This window comes from Xiphophorus hellerii, chromosome 9 (assembly GCF_003331165.1).
Source record: "Xiphophorus hellerii strain 12219 chromosome 9, Xiphophorus_hellerii-4.1, whole genome shotgun sequence".
NCBI lineage: Eukaryota > Metazoa > Chordata > Actinopteri > Cyprinodontiformes > Poeciliidae > Xiphophorus > Xiphophorus hellerii.
This window is the reverse complement of record NC_045680.1, coordinates 5,950,043-5,964,220: the sequence shown is the minus strand read 5'-3', so window position 1 is coordinate 5,964,220 and position 14,178 is coordinate 5,950,043. Positions and strand designations below refer to the sequence as shown.

The following is a 14,178-nucleotide window of genomic DNA, read 5'->3' as shown; positions in this document are numbered from 1 at the left end:
TTGTTCTAAAAAAATGCATTTTGTAATTACTCTGGAACTCTTTGTTGGATGTTAAAGTTCATTTGATGATCAGAATCATTTGTATATAAGAAACATTAAAAAAAAAACAACTAGAAAAAAAATCTGTAAGTGTCCAAATACTTCTTTGCACCAGAGAACTTAATGCATTAAGTTTAAAAAAGACAATAACAAAACTCAAAAACGGATTTTTATTGTCTGAAGTGATAATCATTTATAAACTTGAATCAAATTCCTGATGATTTCTACCCCTCAACCTTCCTATTGCCTGGTTTGAACGTGCCTGACATGTAAATAAAATTTTTCGTTACCCTTCTGACAGCATCTTTTTGACCCGCTCCTTCTCAGTCGTCAGCTCCACTTCTGCGCTCCTGCTGCGAAACAGTTTTTCCTCTCCAGGCCCGTTGACTGTGAGCAGCGGCGGAGAGTGACGCTCCTCCGACAGCTCCTGCAACAGAGACACAGGCAGCAAAACATTAGTCTAACAATTGTTGTTTGTTTTTTAATATGTGCAAAAAAAATAAAAAATATTGACAGCATGAAGCATTATGTCCAAACTTTTGTTTTATACATTTAAAGGAGTTGGTGGAAGTATGAGCTTATCATACTCCTAAAATTATAAACTTCACTGTTAACACAAAATATTGAGATAAAAATCTGACATGTCGCCCACCCCTACTTCGTATCACACTGCTTTGAATTAGCAATCACATAAAATCCCAATAAAGTAAATTCAACTTCAGTTTGAAACATAAAAAAGTTTTAAATGTGTAAATACTTTTGCAAGGTGCTGTAAAACAAAAACCTCTTGATTAAAAACTGAAGTTTGCAAGAGTGAATTTTAGCGCAGTGGAGATAATCCGGTTTAAGGTGTGATTTAGGTGCACAGATCTGACGCTATACTGGATCAGAAAAGACAGGAGTGAGCTTAGTCTGCTGGTGCTGCACATGTCCCATCTGGGCTCCTGTAGAAAAGCCCTGAGCAGAACAAGCAGCCATGTGTGCAGCCCAGCTGTTCGTCTCCATGCAGCCTCGCAGGTCTGATTGGACTCAACAGGAAATTACTGATGAGCTGATTATTGTACTGTAGCTTCATCTGGTGTTTATGAGTGATTAAAAATTATGTATGTAAAAAAAACAAACATGTAGGGCTGCAGTTTGAGAGTCTGCTGATAAGTTAAATTTGAAGCAAATCAGCAGCAGTCATGGACAACAAGAGTGAGCCAAATCCTAAAACAGTGCTGGTAAAAGTTCAGGTCATTCAAGGAGCTGCTCGTTTTATCAGGTGGAATCGGTACAGAGCATAAAACTGCAATTAATTTCAAAAACACTTTGAATGTTTTATGGATTTTATTTAAACCCCACAGGGTCACCATTATGCATTCAGGCCTAAATACTTACACACACACACACACACACACACACACACACACCAGTGATAGTTGATTAATGTCCCGTTGCAATCTGTGGAGACACACTTTGACTCTGGTGTTGAACATCTTCGATTTTATGATCACTTCAGGCTTGGTGGCAGGTGACATTTTTAAACGTTCTCAACTATGATGGCAATTTAATACACAAGCTGCTTTCTCTGCACTGCGAAGGATTCATCGCCAGACGAGGCAAAAACTAAACATTTTGGCTACAATAAATAAAAATATGTCAAAGTGTGTCATTAAAACTAGAGGTGCAACTAATGATTATTTAAGTAATCGATTAAGTTATTCCAACCATTAATTGAATAAAAACGTTGGCACATTCTGCAGATTTTCCATTCAACAACTAAAGTATTAAAAAATATGTTGAAAGACACAAATAATTCAATTCCTGTTTTTACAAAAGAAAAATACTTTTCTGTTTAGAAAATAAATTAGGAGTAAAAGTTTGGTCATCGCTATGAAACCAACACATTTAAATGAACCTGAATGAATTTTACCAAAACAAGCTGCAAAATATCAAATATCCAATATATGAAACGGTGTTGTAATTTGCTGAGGGAAAATAACTAATTATTTTAAACTTATGAGGACTCCAATTGAAGTTGTTTGTTGTGTTTTAATCCACACGGGAAACCCCAAATTAATATGATATTAGTGTAAACTTCAGACCAGAACTATATTTGGACATCTAAAATGATAAATGAGGTATTTTGGCTTTCTTGCATAAAAATTTAAACTTGAACTCTTAATGTTGCAACCCTGCAGTGCAGAATAAGCCTTTATTATTCATATGAGCGAGCGTGGCTGCACTCCCCAGAGGACTAAAGTTGATTATCTTTTAGCTCAGCAGCTTTCTGTTTATTTTTTCCTCTGTGGATGGATGTGGAGTTAAAACACATAGCTGAGTCCTGCGGTTAATCTCTGCGTCCCAAGAGGAGGAAAACACGACTTTGGTCCAACAGATCAGCTGCGTGTCACCATGAATAATTCATGCAGCAGATCAAGTTCGAGTCATTAAGGATTTAAAATACTTGTGTCAAGTATAGATGCTCTGTGAGAGACTGAGATAAAATAATCAGCTGTAAAGAAACACATCTGTGTTCCTGTGTGTATGATCTAAAGACTGTTCATGTTTAAATAATTTATACAGATACACTTAAATCCTGCATTGCTGTTATTGCTTCTCCGTCTCACTGGCTGACTGCAGCTAACTTTTCTCTGAAGTCAACTCTGATCAGCGTAAAGATGAAATATCAAGCCTGATAGGCCATGCAACATTTACGCTACCATCCGACTGAATCTCTAAGAGTCTCGTCTTTTTACTGCTCGTCGATTGTTGTGTGATGTGTGGCCGTTACGCACCTGCGAGAGCTGAGACGGAGGAACGTATCCCAAGATGCAGCAGGGGAGGGGAAACACAAGAAAGAAACTTGGATTAGATAAAAAATAATCATAACAAGCATTTAAAGAAAACAGTGATGTATCTGTTTGGTTCTGTACATAAATTTAGAGTTATGCTCCACTCTCCTCGTTTTGACTGATGCAGAATAAGAGCCTAAAGTCGGTTATGGAGAAAGAAGGCAGAAATAATACCAAACTGATTCAGCTTTGATATCCCTACCATCAAGGTAAAAATACACATAATGCATATCTAATGTCTAATAATTTGTTGCGCCATCATTTGCTGTCAAAAAGGACTCAGTCCACTGAGGTTTGGGTTCTAGTAGAACCGTAAAGGTGTGAAATCTGGTACAAAAATGTTGGCAGATGAGTCAACATCGTGACTGAGGGATTATTGGTTTGTAAACACGGTGAATCCGCGCACAATCTGACTGCAGAAAAACCCAGCCTGCTTTTAAATTATCACTGGTTACCATGGTTACCTTCATTTAACTTGCTGTTTCAATATTAGCTGGCATGTTGTCATCGTACTACAACTATTTATCACAGCGTGATAAAGTAAGTTATGCTACCAAAATGAATATTAGTGAATGAAATGCGTTTTAAGCATGAAATGCAGGTGAATCAATAAAAAACTAGAGAAAATGGCCCAAACGTCGGACATTATTGACTAAGTGATATTAACGTATATTAATATTAAATAGTTTAAATAGTTAGAATAATGTATTCATGCCTGCCTTCTGTAGGAGACATGTGCAGTAGTGCTGCCAAGCATGCTTAATAATTCAGAGTTTCTCATAAATCCTTTATTGTTACTAACTAAATATCATATTCATAGTTCCAGGTAGGGAAAGCCACGCCTTGCTGCATTTTACAATGAAGTTAAGTTTTATATCCGGACTATCAAAGACTCTGACAAAAAATAGCTATTAGAACAATTGAAATTTGTGCTGCTTTGAATGAACCGTTGGGAACCGTAGCCCCTTAGCGTTTATTTGTATTTATCTGTATTTGTTTTTCTTGAGGCATCACAAATGTTTCACTCTGTCGTTATACAGTGTGTCTGCGAATAAAGTTAAAAAAAAACAACCTAGCCCCTTCACCCCCGTGCAACAGACTTCATGTGGCTTTGATGTGAAACAGTGATGTCACTCATCCTGTCTGGTGACTGTCTCTGTATTGCCACATCCCACAGAGAAATTCATTTGCAGTTTTAGGTGTGACCCAGGCAGCAAATACAATGGCAGAAAAGGATTTCTTTTTGGCAAAAGTTTACAGAAGAGCCGCGGGAAGCTGAAGAGAGACAACAAGAAGCTACAAAAGACGGTGGAAAAGTTGAGGACGAATATCGAGCGCCTCAACAGTGACCAAGACGACGATACAAGGAGCTTGCAAGCAGAAAATGAGATGCTTGTAAATGCAAAAGAACATTACAAAAAACATTAGTTCTCTTAAGTTCGACTTGGAGGAATAAAACCTCAATAAAAACCAGAACACACAACATTTATTAAAACGTCCCAGTAAATACGACAGCTCTCCAAAGATCTAATTACCGTCTCTCCACTGGTGATTTCAGAGGCACCGTTTGTCATTTTTCAGTCTCATCTCACTGACTCCTCCATCTCATGTTCGAGCTGTGTAAATACAGTAGAAAGCTGGAGCTTTACTGCAGGCAGATCCCCTGCTGCCGCTCGCGTATCAGAGGCAGAACATGCACTCTGCGAAGCCCGAGGCTCCAAAGAGTCGGCTCTGCTACGTGACGGAGCCTCGCACTGACCATGGCTGCTACTCTACGCTTATTTCTTCACTGAAGTCCGAACACGTGAGGAAAAATTGAAGTAGACATCAATATGTGAACATTTCTTCTTAAAATAATGAATATTTAATGGGTTGCTCTGATTTTTTTCTTTCACAAACTGAGAGAAAACTGACTTACTAGCTCAAACCTGAGAAAAAGAGGCAAATATGACAAACTGTAAATTAGGGGTAGACAGTCTTAAAGTTTTATCACAATATTTTTAAGATGATTTTAGCTAATATCTTATTAGCTTATTGAATTGAGTCAAATTTCTTATTTTCTTGTTTCGTTGCTGTGTTTGTAATTTTGTTTGTTTTTATAAAAACAGGTCAAATATTGCTGGATGATATATGGCATAATATTGTTGCTGTGAGACCATTTCCAAGTAATACAATGGTAATAATGGCATATTAATGCAGGAACACATTTTCAAAAATGAATAAACTTTCAATTATAAAGAACATTTGACAGTGGAACTGGAAAACATTTTAAATATAAATAAACAAAACAATAAATAAAATGAATTATAACATCTCTGTAAACAAAACTGTACTTCAAAAAAGAGCTGGTTGAGACCAAAGCACCAGACTGAAGACTTTTGTCATCCAGTTCTTGGTAGAAAGAGAGAAGAGAAAAAACAATACATCATGGAAATGAAAATTATTGAGCTTATTTAAATTTATAATGCGATTAACTGATTTGTTGCTTGTTGCGACAGGCCTACTGTCTTGTAAATGAGAGTTGATGTACGTGAGACAACCTGTATAAATGAAGGTCAAATAAAAAAAAATGCTGCATTATTGTGATAACAATAAAAGTGACAATAATTATTATTTATTGTTTGTTTTTGTAACTGTATAGCTGTGGCAAATACTGCTCTTTTTAATTAATTATTAATTTATTAAATGAGTTTCAACAACATTTAATTTTCCTGTTGGGATCAATAAAGTATTTTTAATAGAATTTTAGAAACATACTTATCTATCTTCGTTAGGACACCAGTCACGTAAAGAAGTGTGATTTATATCACTAAACTGCTCACAGTAACTGTATTTAGTCACATTTTCAAATTTATTGATATGTATCGATAAACATTCATTAAACAAACAGTGGAGAAAATACAAAATCTAACAAAACTGGCAATACGGACAGTTTTAATAAACATTAATTGGATGATAAATCAAAATTCCTATCATGATACGAAGTTTCTCACGATAAATGATAAACAATACAATAAATATCCACTCCTACTATAAATTATAGGCGATGTCAAAAATATTAAACTACTTCCAAGTGCTTGTAGAAAAGTATTAAACTGATTTTACACAATTGTAATTGTTTATGAAACTTGTAAATAGTTTTACGACGACGGTGAAGCAGATATTTATGTATTCCAGAAACTGCTTCAATCATATTTCAATCTTCAGCTTTTATTCTGTTTTTTTCCCACTCACTAAAGTATTAAAGAACTTTATTTTTGTGTATTAATTAAGACAGAAAACAGTCTCCAGTCGGCCCTTTCCTACATCGTCTCCTCAGCAGGAGACGGTTCATGTAAGATGAGTTTTCACAGCTGGGATTCCTCTGGAGTGGCATTTAGATAAAGAATGTGACATTTTTCTGTTTACATCACAGCAGGAACAGTTGAAAATAACCCAATCCAACTCATAACAGCGACGGTTGTTTTGGTGCTGCCAGCAACAGAACCCTGGTCAAAAAAAAGAGGGAAATTATTTCAGTTCATTAGAGGTTCTACTTGTATTTTTACTGCATTTTTCTCTGTGCTGCAGTTCGATTCAGGTCGGAACGTTGGTTGGGTTTTTGTCACGCCCCGACTCCTCAGTCAACCCTCTGAAAACCTGCTGCAATACCTGAGATCTGAGAAAGATAAAAAGCTGCAAGTTCAAAGAACCTTTAAAGATCTTCAGAAATATTCGAATGGCACCGATCAAAACCAGCTTCATAGCAAAATATTAGGAAATAAGGGATGACTGAAGTGTTTTGCACAATAGAGAAGACAGGAAAACTATCTAAGGGTCCAGTGAGTGCAAAAAGAAATCATAATTTCTATCTCAATGTTTGACAGCTGGAATGAAATGCTTGTGCCAACATGCTGGGGAGAGTTTTAGCCAACAGCGCGGCAGATTGTAGCAAAACATCTCCACTTTAGTCTCAACATGGTTCAAGGCCTGTTTGAGTTTCTCACGAAGGAAAATAAATATTCATATTTGTCATGGTTTTTACACAACAATGCAATACCAAAAGCTATAAGAGGATCTATTTTCTTCTATTTGGTCTGCAACATTACCATAACATTAGAAATGATGTATTAATGTTCTGCTTGAATGATGTGATTTCAGTAAAAAGAAATAATGGGAATTTAACATAGAAAACACAAAATACTTTAAATTATATACAGTAACATTGCAAGCATGTCTCAGCATAAGCTAATACTATTCATCCAGGTGTTTTTCAGGAAGACTTGAAATTATTAAATAGTGCACAAGAGCCAAATCACGCAGCTAAATCCTGAGGTTTAATAGGATTTAAACTTGACATTTTTGTGGTTTTTGAAAATGTAAATTTTTACTGTCAAACTGTAAAAAAATAACATACATATTCTGTCTTTTTCCAAATTTGATGTCATGAACTTTATTTTTACAGCTTAGCTAAGAAGGAATAAGTCCAGATTTAACTTTTTTTTTTTCGCCACTAAGCCTGATATTGCAGTAAGTGTGTGTGTGTGTGTGTGTGTGGGTGCGTGGGGGTGTGTGTGTGTGTGTGTTGGGGTGTGTGTGTGTGTGTGTGTGTGTGTGTGTGTGTGTGGGTGTGTTGGTGTGTGTGGGTGTGTGTGTGTGTGATTAGGAAATAGGTAGAAAGACTGAACCAAGATGAAAACGTCAAAGTTGAATTTGAGCTCAAAAGCAGGTCAAACATTGAAAAATGTTTAAATTTTATTGTATAAATGCACAAAACAGCAACAAATAACTTTGTTGCACATTTTTGAGGTTAACAAAAGATCAATTAGGGCCATAAACATTGATGCACGAATCAGGATAATCATGTAATTCCCTCATACAATGAACCTGCACCATTTTTTTTCTTTAATGTGTCACAATCTTTACAGAAAGTAATCAATCAGACTGGAATGAGCACGACCAACCTCACAGATAAATGGAAAACCATCTCTAGTAAAAATAGCTTCATTCATAACAGTGTTATCTTCCAACACCAGAACCCTGCTTATGCTACAATGTGACCCAGATGGCACAAACTTTATTATTAGTAGCAACAGAAATCTATTGCATCGCTCCGTGCTCATATTAGATTAAGTCATCAGTAATATTGATTGAGGCCGGGCCTATTCTCCAGGAAACCCATTTAGAACAGTCCGCACAGATCCATCATCTGGGCCGTTAATGTGGAAACTTTATCTGTTTCTCATCGTGTTTAAATGCAACGTCAATAAAAGTGTTATATCCTATTCTTTAACGTCATAGAGCATCGCAGATGAAAACTCAGCAAGAAAACGTTTTGACCTTGAACCTGCTAAGCTTTCATTTATTCCTCTGCAGCTCATTTCTGCAACAGCGCTCTGGGGAAACGCACTAACTTAGTTTAAAACAATTATTACCACGCGGTGGCCATTAAATGTCACACACTGTGATAAAATATTGCTCCATTTCTGCTCTGGCTGTCTCGAGCAGCTGACCTTATCGGTATCGATGCTTCGAGTGTCGCTGCATCCAGGAGAGTTTTCTCTCAGCTGGGCTAAATAAATAGCAGAGACAAACCATCAGCGCTTATCTGAGCGTTTCAGAGCCGAGGCCGCCGCTGGCAGCGTGACTCTGCAGTCTCACAGACCTGCTGAGTGGCTCTTTGTTAAGACTTACACACAGCGCTCAGACCGCAGCACAAAAACAACCAAACACTCGTCTGTTTTGGATCCATGTTGAGACTCCAAGGAGACACACTCATACTTGGCAAAGGAAGCTAATAAACAATCACAGCAACGCTGGGATTTCAAAACCTTTTTATGTGAAATTTATCTCTTCAATTTTGCAGAATGAATCCCAGCCCTCCTGACGTTTCTAAGAAATGTGTGTTTTATTCTGCTGCAGAAAATCATCTTCCTGTCTCTTATTATCACCTGTGAGGTAACGCTTTATGCAAACACTTTATAAGACAGACATTACAGAACAGGAAGGAGCCTCAATGAATGTTTAGCACCATTGTTATGATGTGTCATTTGGTAAATAATAACACTTTTAATGCAAAGTTGTCCTAAAAGTCCATTAAAAGTGTCAACTTTGCATTAGTTAGTAAATAATGACACTTATTGCAAAATTCCATTAAAACTTTATTTAAAAGTGTCATTTACTGAATGACACTTCATAAAACAGTCAAACATTCAATCTCCTTCATGCTTATGACTGTCATGTCAGTCTTATTCATCCATCCATTTCCAGATGGATGGATGGACTCCACTTGTCCCTAGTGGGTGCTGGTGCCTATCTCCAGTGAGATACTTGGGGCGAGAGGCGGGGTCATCCTGGACAGGTCGCCAGTCTGTCACCGGGCAACACAGACACAACAAACAACCATGCACTGACACACTCACACCTACGGAGAATTTAGAGAGACCAATTAACCTAACAGTCATGTTTTTGGAAGCCGGAGTACCAGGAGAGAACTCACGCATGCACAGGGAGAACATGCAAACTCCATTCAGAAAGACCCCGGGCCGGGAATCGAACCCAAGGCAACAGCTCTACCAACTGCGCCACTGTGCAGCTCGTCAGTCTTATTCAAATCCCTTTAAATAAAGTGTTACCCATTGTGGAGGTGGAATAATTTTGAAGAAAATATTTCTGTCTTCACTTGAACGTCATCAAGTTCACTAAGAAACCAGCAGCGTTGACAGGATGAAAGTTGCCCGTTGCTCCTGCAGCAGCAGCCAGATTCCCTTCAATTATAGATGAGTCAGCTCCCTCTTTAACCTCCGTCCGCCTGATCCCTCATTCTTCTTTCTTGAGTTTCATTCATTACTGTCCGTCAGCACACCTTCAGTGCTGACATTTCTTACTGCCAACGATCTCCATTTGTAATGCATGAAGTCTTTTAATGGAGTTAACCGATGAGGGAGTAATGGAGCAACCAGACGGGGATTTATCTAATCCCTGGTGGGTTTGTGTGAGTTTCAAACAGAAATAAATGTGCTGGATGTTACCGCTCTGCTGCCCGAGGTCAGAAAGACAGGATGGGATTAAGAGAGCAAAAAGACAGATGGATGGATGGATGGATGGATTAACACATAGATGAATGGATGAATGGCTTTAATCGATGGATGGATGTCGTCTGAATCGTGGATTTCATTAGTAACTTAATCAATTAATCAATAGCTTAATAAATTAATCAATAGTTTAATGAAACCCCAGAATCCCAGCTGCTGTCTTTCATCACATTTCACTTTAAAACGCCTCAGAAGTGAATTTCTTACGTTCACGAGGAATCTCTCTCTGCAGAATCAGCAGCGTTAACAGGGACACACAAAAGGATAAAGTTTATAAAAACGGTGAAATTAAAAGCGAGAAAGCTCATTCTCAGCGCTTTAAAGCACATTTTCTCTCTATGCAACACCAGACGCTCCCATCATGAGTCCAGTGAGCAGAAATAGACGCCATTAAAACTCGCTGCATAAAACTAGTGGACAGTGATGCAGTGCTTCTCAGTCTGGGGGATCTAACCTGAATTTCTGTCTCTATTTTTAATAAGCCTGTCAGGATAAGAAAGTTCTTGTAACAAACACTCAAACAAAAAGTAGTTCATTATATTTAGTCAACCCAGTAATACCAGGAGTCGGCCACATAAACTACACAGTACTGCTGTAGTTTACACAAGATTTATACTTCCTCTAAACCACAAGTGTCCAAACTTTGGATGGCCAAAATTGTTGACTCAGAAGTCAAAAGCCAAAAAATAAAACAATCTCAAATCAAGCAAATAAAGTAGTCCGATATTTATTGAAGATCCAAAACTTGAAAGGGTTTTTTACGAAGGTGTATTGTAGATAGAAAAAAGGTGTAAATTTCTGCCAAAAACTCTGATATTCTGTGATTAATCTCAGAGAATTTCTAGAAAAATTTTCAAAGGAAAAGTGTTTTTCTTTGAAAATTGATTTGAAAATAAAAATGTTCAAAGAAAATCTTACCTTTCAAAGTTTTCAACAGAATTTTTTTCAAAACTATTTGACATTTGAAAATTCTGAAATTTCAAAGTTTTTTTGCAGAAAGTTTCTTTTATTAATCTAAAAATTAGGAAAAAAAATTCCTAGCAAATTTCCTTGTTTTTCTAGAAAACTTCTGAGATTACTCAAAAAATTTTTAGCTACGATACTGTAGCAGTTTTAAAGAAGACATCTAGTTTTCAGTTTCTTTTGGGCTCGATTGAATAAATGTATTTTCAGTAATAATAACAGGATTTGGGTCACTTTGCTTCAAAATGCTTGCTATATTTAACTAATGATGAAAGAATAAAAGCTGATTTGGATGCAGCAAACTTGTCTCTTGGTTTTACCTTTTGTTAAAGCTGGGTTATAAAAACATGAATACTTTGTGTTGTACTTCATATTTTCCTGTGTAATAAATTTGGCCCATAGATGCAAATGGAGACTTTTAAAAAAATTGTTACCAACATAATTTTCAGTCATTTGGGCTCAGTCCGAGGGCCACAAATGGCCCCCGAGCCGCACTTTGGACACTCCTGCTCTAAAGGTCACACATTATAACGGAGGAGCAGCCAGTGCTGTCTTGTTCTGCTCCGTCACCCTGCAGATGTAATCTACGTCCTGCTGGTAACTGTGTCAGGCCGGGTTTTAGTGGAAGTTAGCAGGAGGTCTGGAGGAGAAACAGGTCACCACTGCTGGTGAAAAGGGAACATTCCAGATGTGAGTTTTGAACTTTAGTAGATAGTAAGGACCTCCTGTGTGTTATTGTTTATATCAGGAAGTTTCTCGCATGCGCACAGTGCTGGAGGTCATGCTGTCCGCAGCCGCGCCGCCGCGGTACAACGATCCCGTTACCTAAATGAAACCTGGAGACGCAGGTTTGAGTAATTTAGTGCAGAGCGCCACAGCAGAGGGGAAAATGGCACAGATGAACCGATGAAGAACAACACAACTCCACACGCAGACCCGTTGCCATAGCAACTGACAACAATGGCACCTTATATTTCAGGACTTAACACTCAAACGTTTCCCACACAAAGAGCAGAGCATGTTTTAAAATTTTTTTTTTTTTTAGTTTCAGATTGTTGGGTTTTTTTTAGTGTAAATTTTTTTATCTTTTAAACAAACTTTATCGCCCCAAATGTTGCTCTGCAATCAAAACCCCCCAAACTGTCCATATTGTCGGGATTGTTAGTTTTACCATTTTCTCCACTGTCTGCTCAATGAAAGCATCAATAAATCTGAAAATATGAATAAATGCAAATATGATTTGTAAGTTAATGAGACAAATTTCTCTTCTTCATGTGACCTAAAGAAGCGTATTACACATGGGAATGTTTTTCAAGACCAGTATTTGTGTTTGTGAGGAAATAATTGCTGTGATACACAATCAAAGCCATACTGTTACCTAAAATCTAAATAACAAATAGTTCTTATTGTCACGTTTGTCATTCTCAGGATAGTACCACAAAATATTGTGATAAAACATCAGGTCCATATCGTCCACAACTAGAATGTTCCTGTCACCATTTAAGATAAATACTTTCTTCAATTTCTAAGGTAAACATTTAAATTTCAGTATAATACATCTATATACTGTCATTTTTCTCTGATTGGGTACATCTGAAGTTACAACTTTAAGATAGGGTTTGCATTTATCGTATTGTTCATCATTCATCGTGATAAATTTCTTGTAACAATTTTGATAAATTCCAGTTAATGATGTTTGAAAAACCTCAGAAACTCTTAGTTTTATTGTTAGTTTTACTATTTGCTCCACTGTTTGTTCAACGAAAGCATCAATAAATTTGAAAGTATGAATAAATGCAAATGCGATTTGATGTTACAAATACAAATCATAGTTCTTTATGTGACTGGTGTCCTAAAGAAGCGTATTCCACATGCATTTGATTATATTACACATAGACAGCCTACAGAAACAGTAGCTTTACTTAAAACTGCTGTATTTTCTTTGCTGTTGATGTTTTATTTCCAAAATTTCCTGTTTTCACATTTTTTTAACACAAAGACACAGTGGAGCCACTTTGATGGATTTCTGGGGGAAACTCTTTAATTCCTTAGAAATAACAGTGCAGTGCATCTATTTTAGCTCTAATGAGCCAGAGAAAGACGAAAACTTTTACCTGAGGAGCTGCGATGTTGAGTCCGGGGTTGGCCAGTTCAAACCTCTCCTGGGATTTCTCTCTGGCCAGACGAGCTGCCTCCTTCACCTCCTTAAACTGCTCTGCAAACTTTATGTGGACGAGGAGAAAAAGGAGACTTCAGACTCTGAATTGTTAAAATTGCATTAATTTACTTCTGTATCGATGCGGTATCTGCCCTCTACTTGTGCTTATGCATCATGCAGATTAAGATCCAAGTTCTGAAGGGGGAGCAAAACAAAAAAGGTCACAAGTGGAATATAAATTAATGCCACCCAAGGGAGCTTGGTTGGGAAAAAGAAAAGGTCAGTTTTCAGACACCATTTGAATATGTTTGTATCCTCCTACAAGACGAGCTAACACAAAGCATATTGACGCTGCAGCGACGCTTCGTCAGTACCTGCTGCAGCTGCTGCTCCGTGGAGAAACCCAGACCGTAGACGGTGTTCGCTCGGCTGTCGGCCCACTGGCCGAACTTCTGGGACGTTTTGGTGAACGTCATGTTGGGGGTGATGGTGCTGTTGATGATGGCCTGGGACAAAAAATAAACACATTTAAACATCAAAGTTACATTAGGAAAAATATTTGTGTAGTTTTTAAGTGATAAATAAAAGGATGCAACATAAAAAAAGAGAGAAAATAAGAGAAATCCCATCTGTCTGAGGTGTTAATCATTTTCTAAACAAGAACAACGTAAAATTATCGTCTATAAAAGCTAACAAATTAAACTAAAAATTATTTATATTTTTACATTTTAGAATGAAATAAGTCTTTTATTAATAAAGACAAAAATGAAGCTACTTACTTTTAAAAGCCTTTTGCATATTTTGGATAAGAAGTTAAAGGAAAAACTCATAAAATTATCAATCTGAAACATTTATTTTTGGTTTTGTAAGAGCCACACGAGGAGGGGAAATGAGACTAAGCATTTATTTACACAGTATTTTAACCTTTTTTTCTTCTTTTCTACTGTTACTAGTATGTCTGTTTTGATTATATCTTGCAGTGAATAAAAACACATAAATGAAAGTTTTCACAAAATCTGATGGTCTAAAGGCACCAAATCATAATTCTTAAAACAGAAATATTGATTTAACAAAATGTATGTTGATGTAATTGACATTTAATGAGCTG

The 14,178-nt window shown here is 36.9% G+C and overlaps 1 protein-coding gene across 3 annotated transcripts in view; it reads right to left on the bottom strand.

Moving 5' to 3' along the window:
* LOC116726161 (homer protein homolog 3) overlaps positions 1-14,178 on the bottom strand; it is a 58,444-nt gene that overhangs the window by 20,293 nt on the left and 23,973 nt on the right. For 2 of the 3 annotated variants that reach the window (XM_032572739.1, XM_032572741.1), the window contains 4 exons: positions 13,445-13,576; positions 13,027-13,134; positions 2,820-2,828; positions 330-466 (listed from right to left, as the gene is read on the bottom strand). In XM_032572739.1, the coding sequence (XP_032428630.1) occupies positions 330-466; positions 2,820-2,828; positions 13,027-13,134; positions 13,445-13,576 (386 nt within the window). The remainder of the gene's footprint in view (positions 1-329; positions 467-2,819; positions 2,829-13,026; positions 13,135-13,444; positions 13,577-14,178) is intronic. The other variant, XM_032572740.1, reaches the window with a different exon arrangement.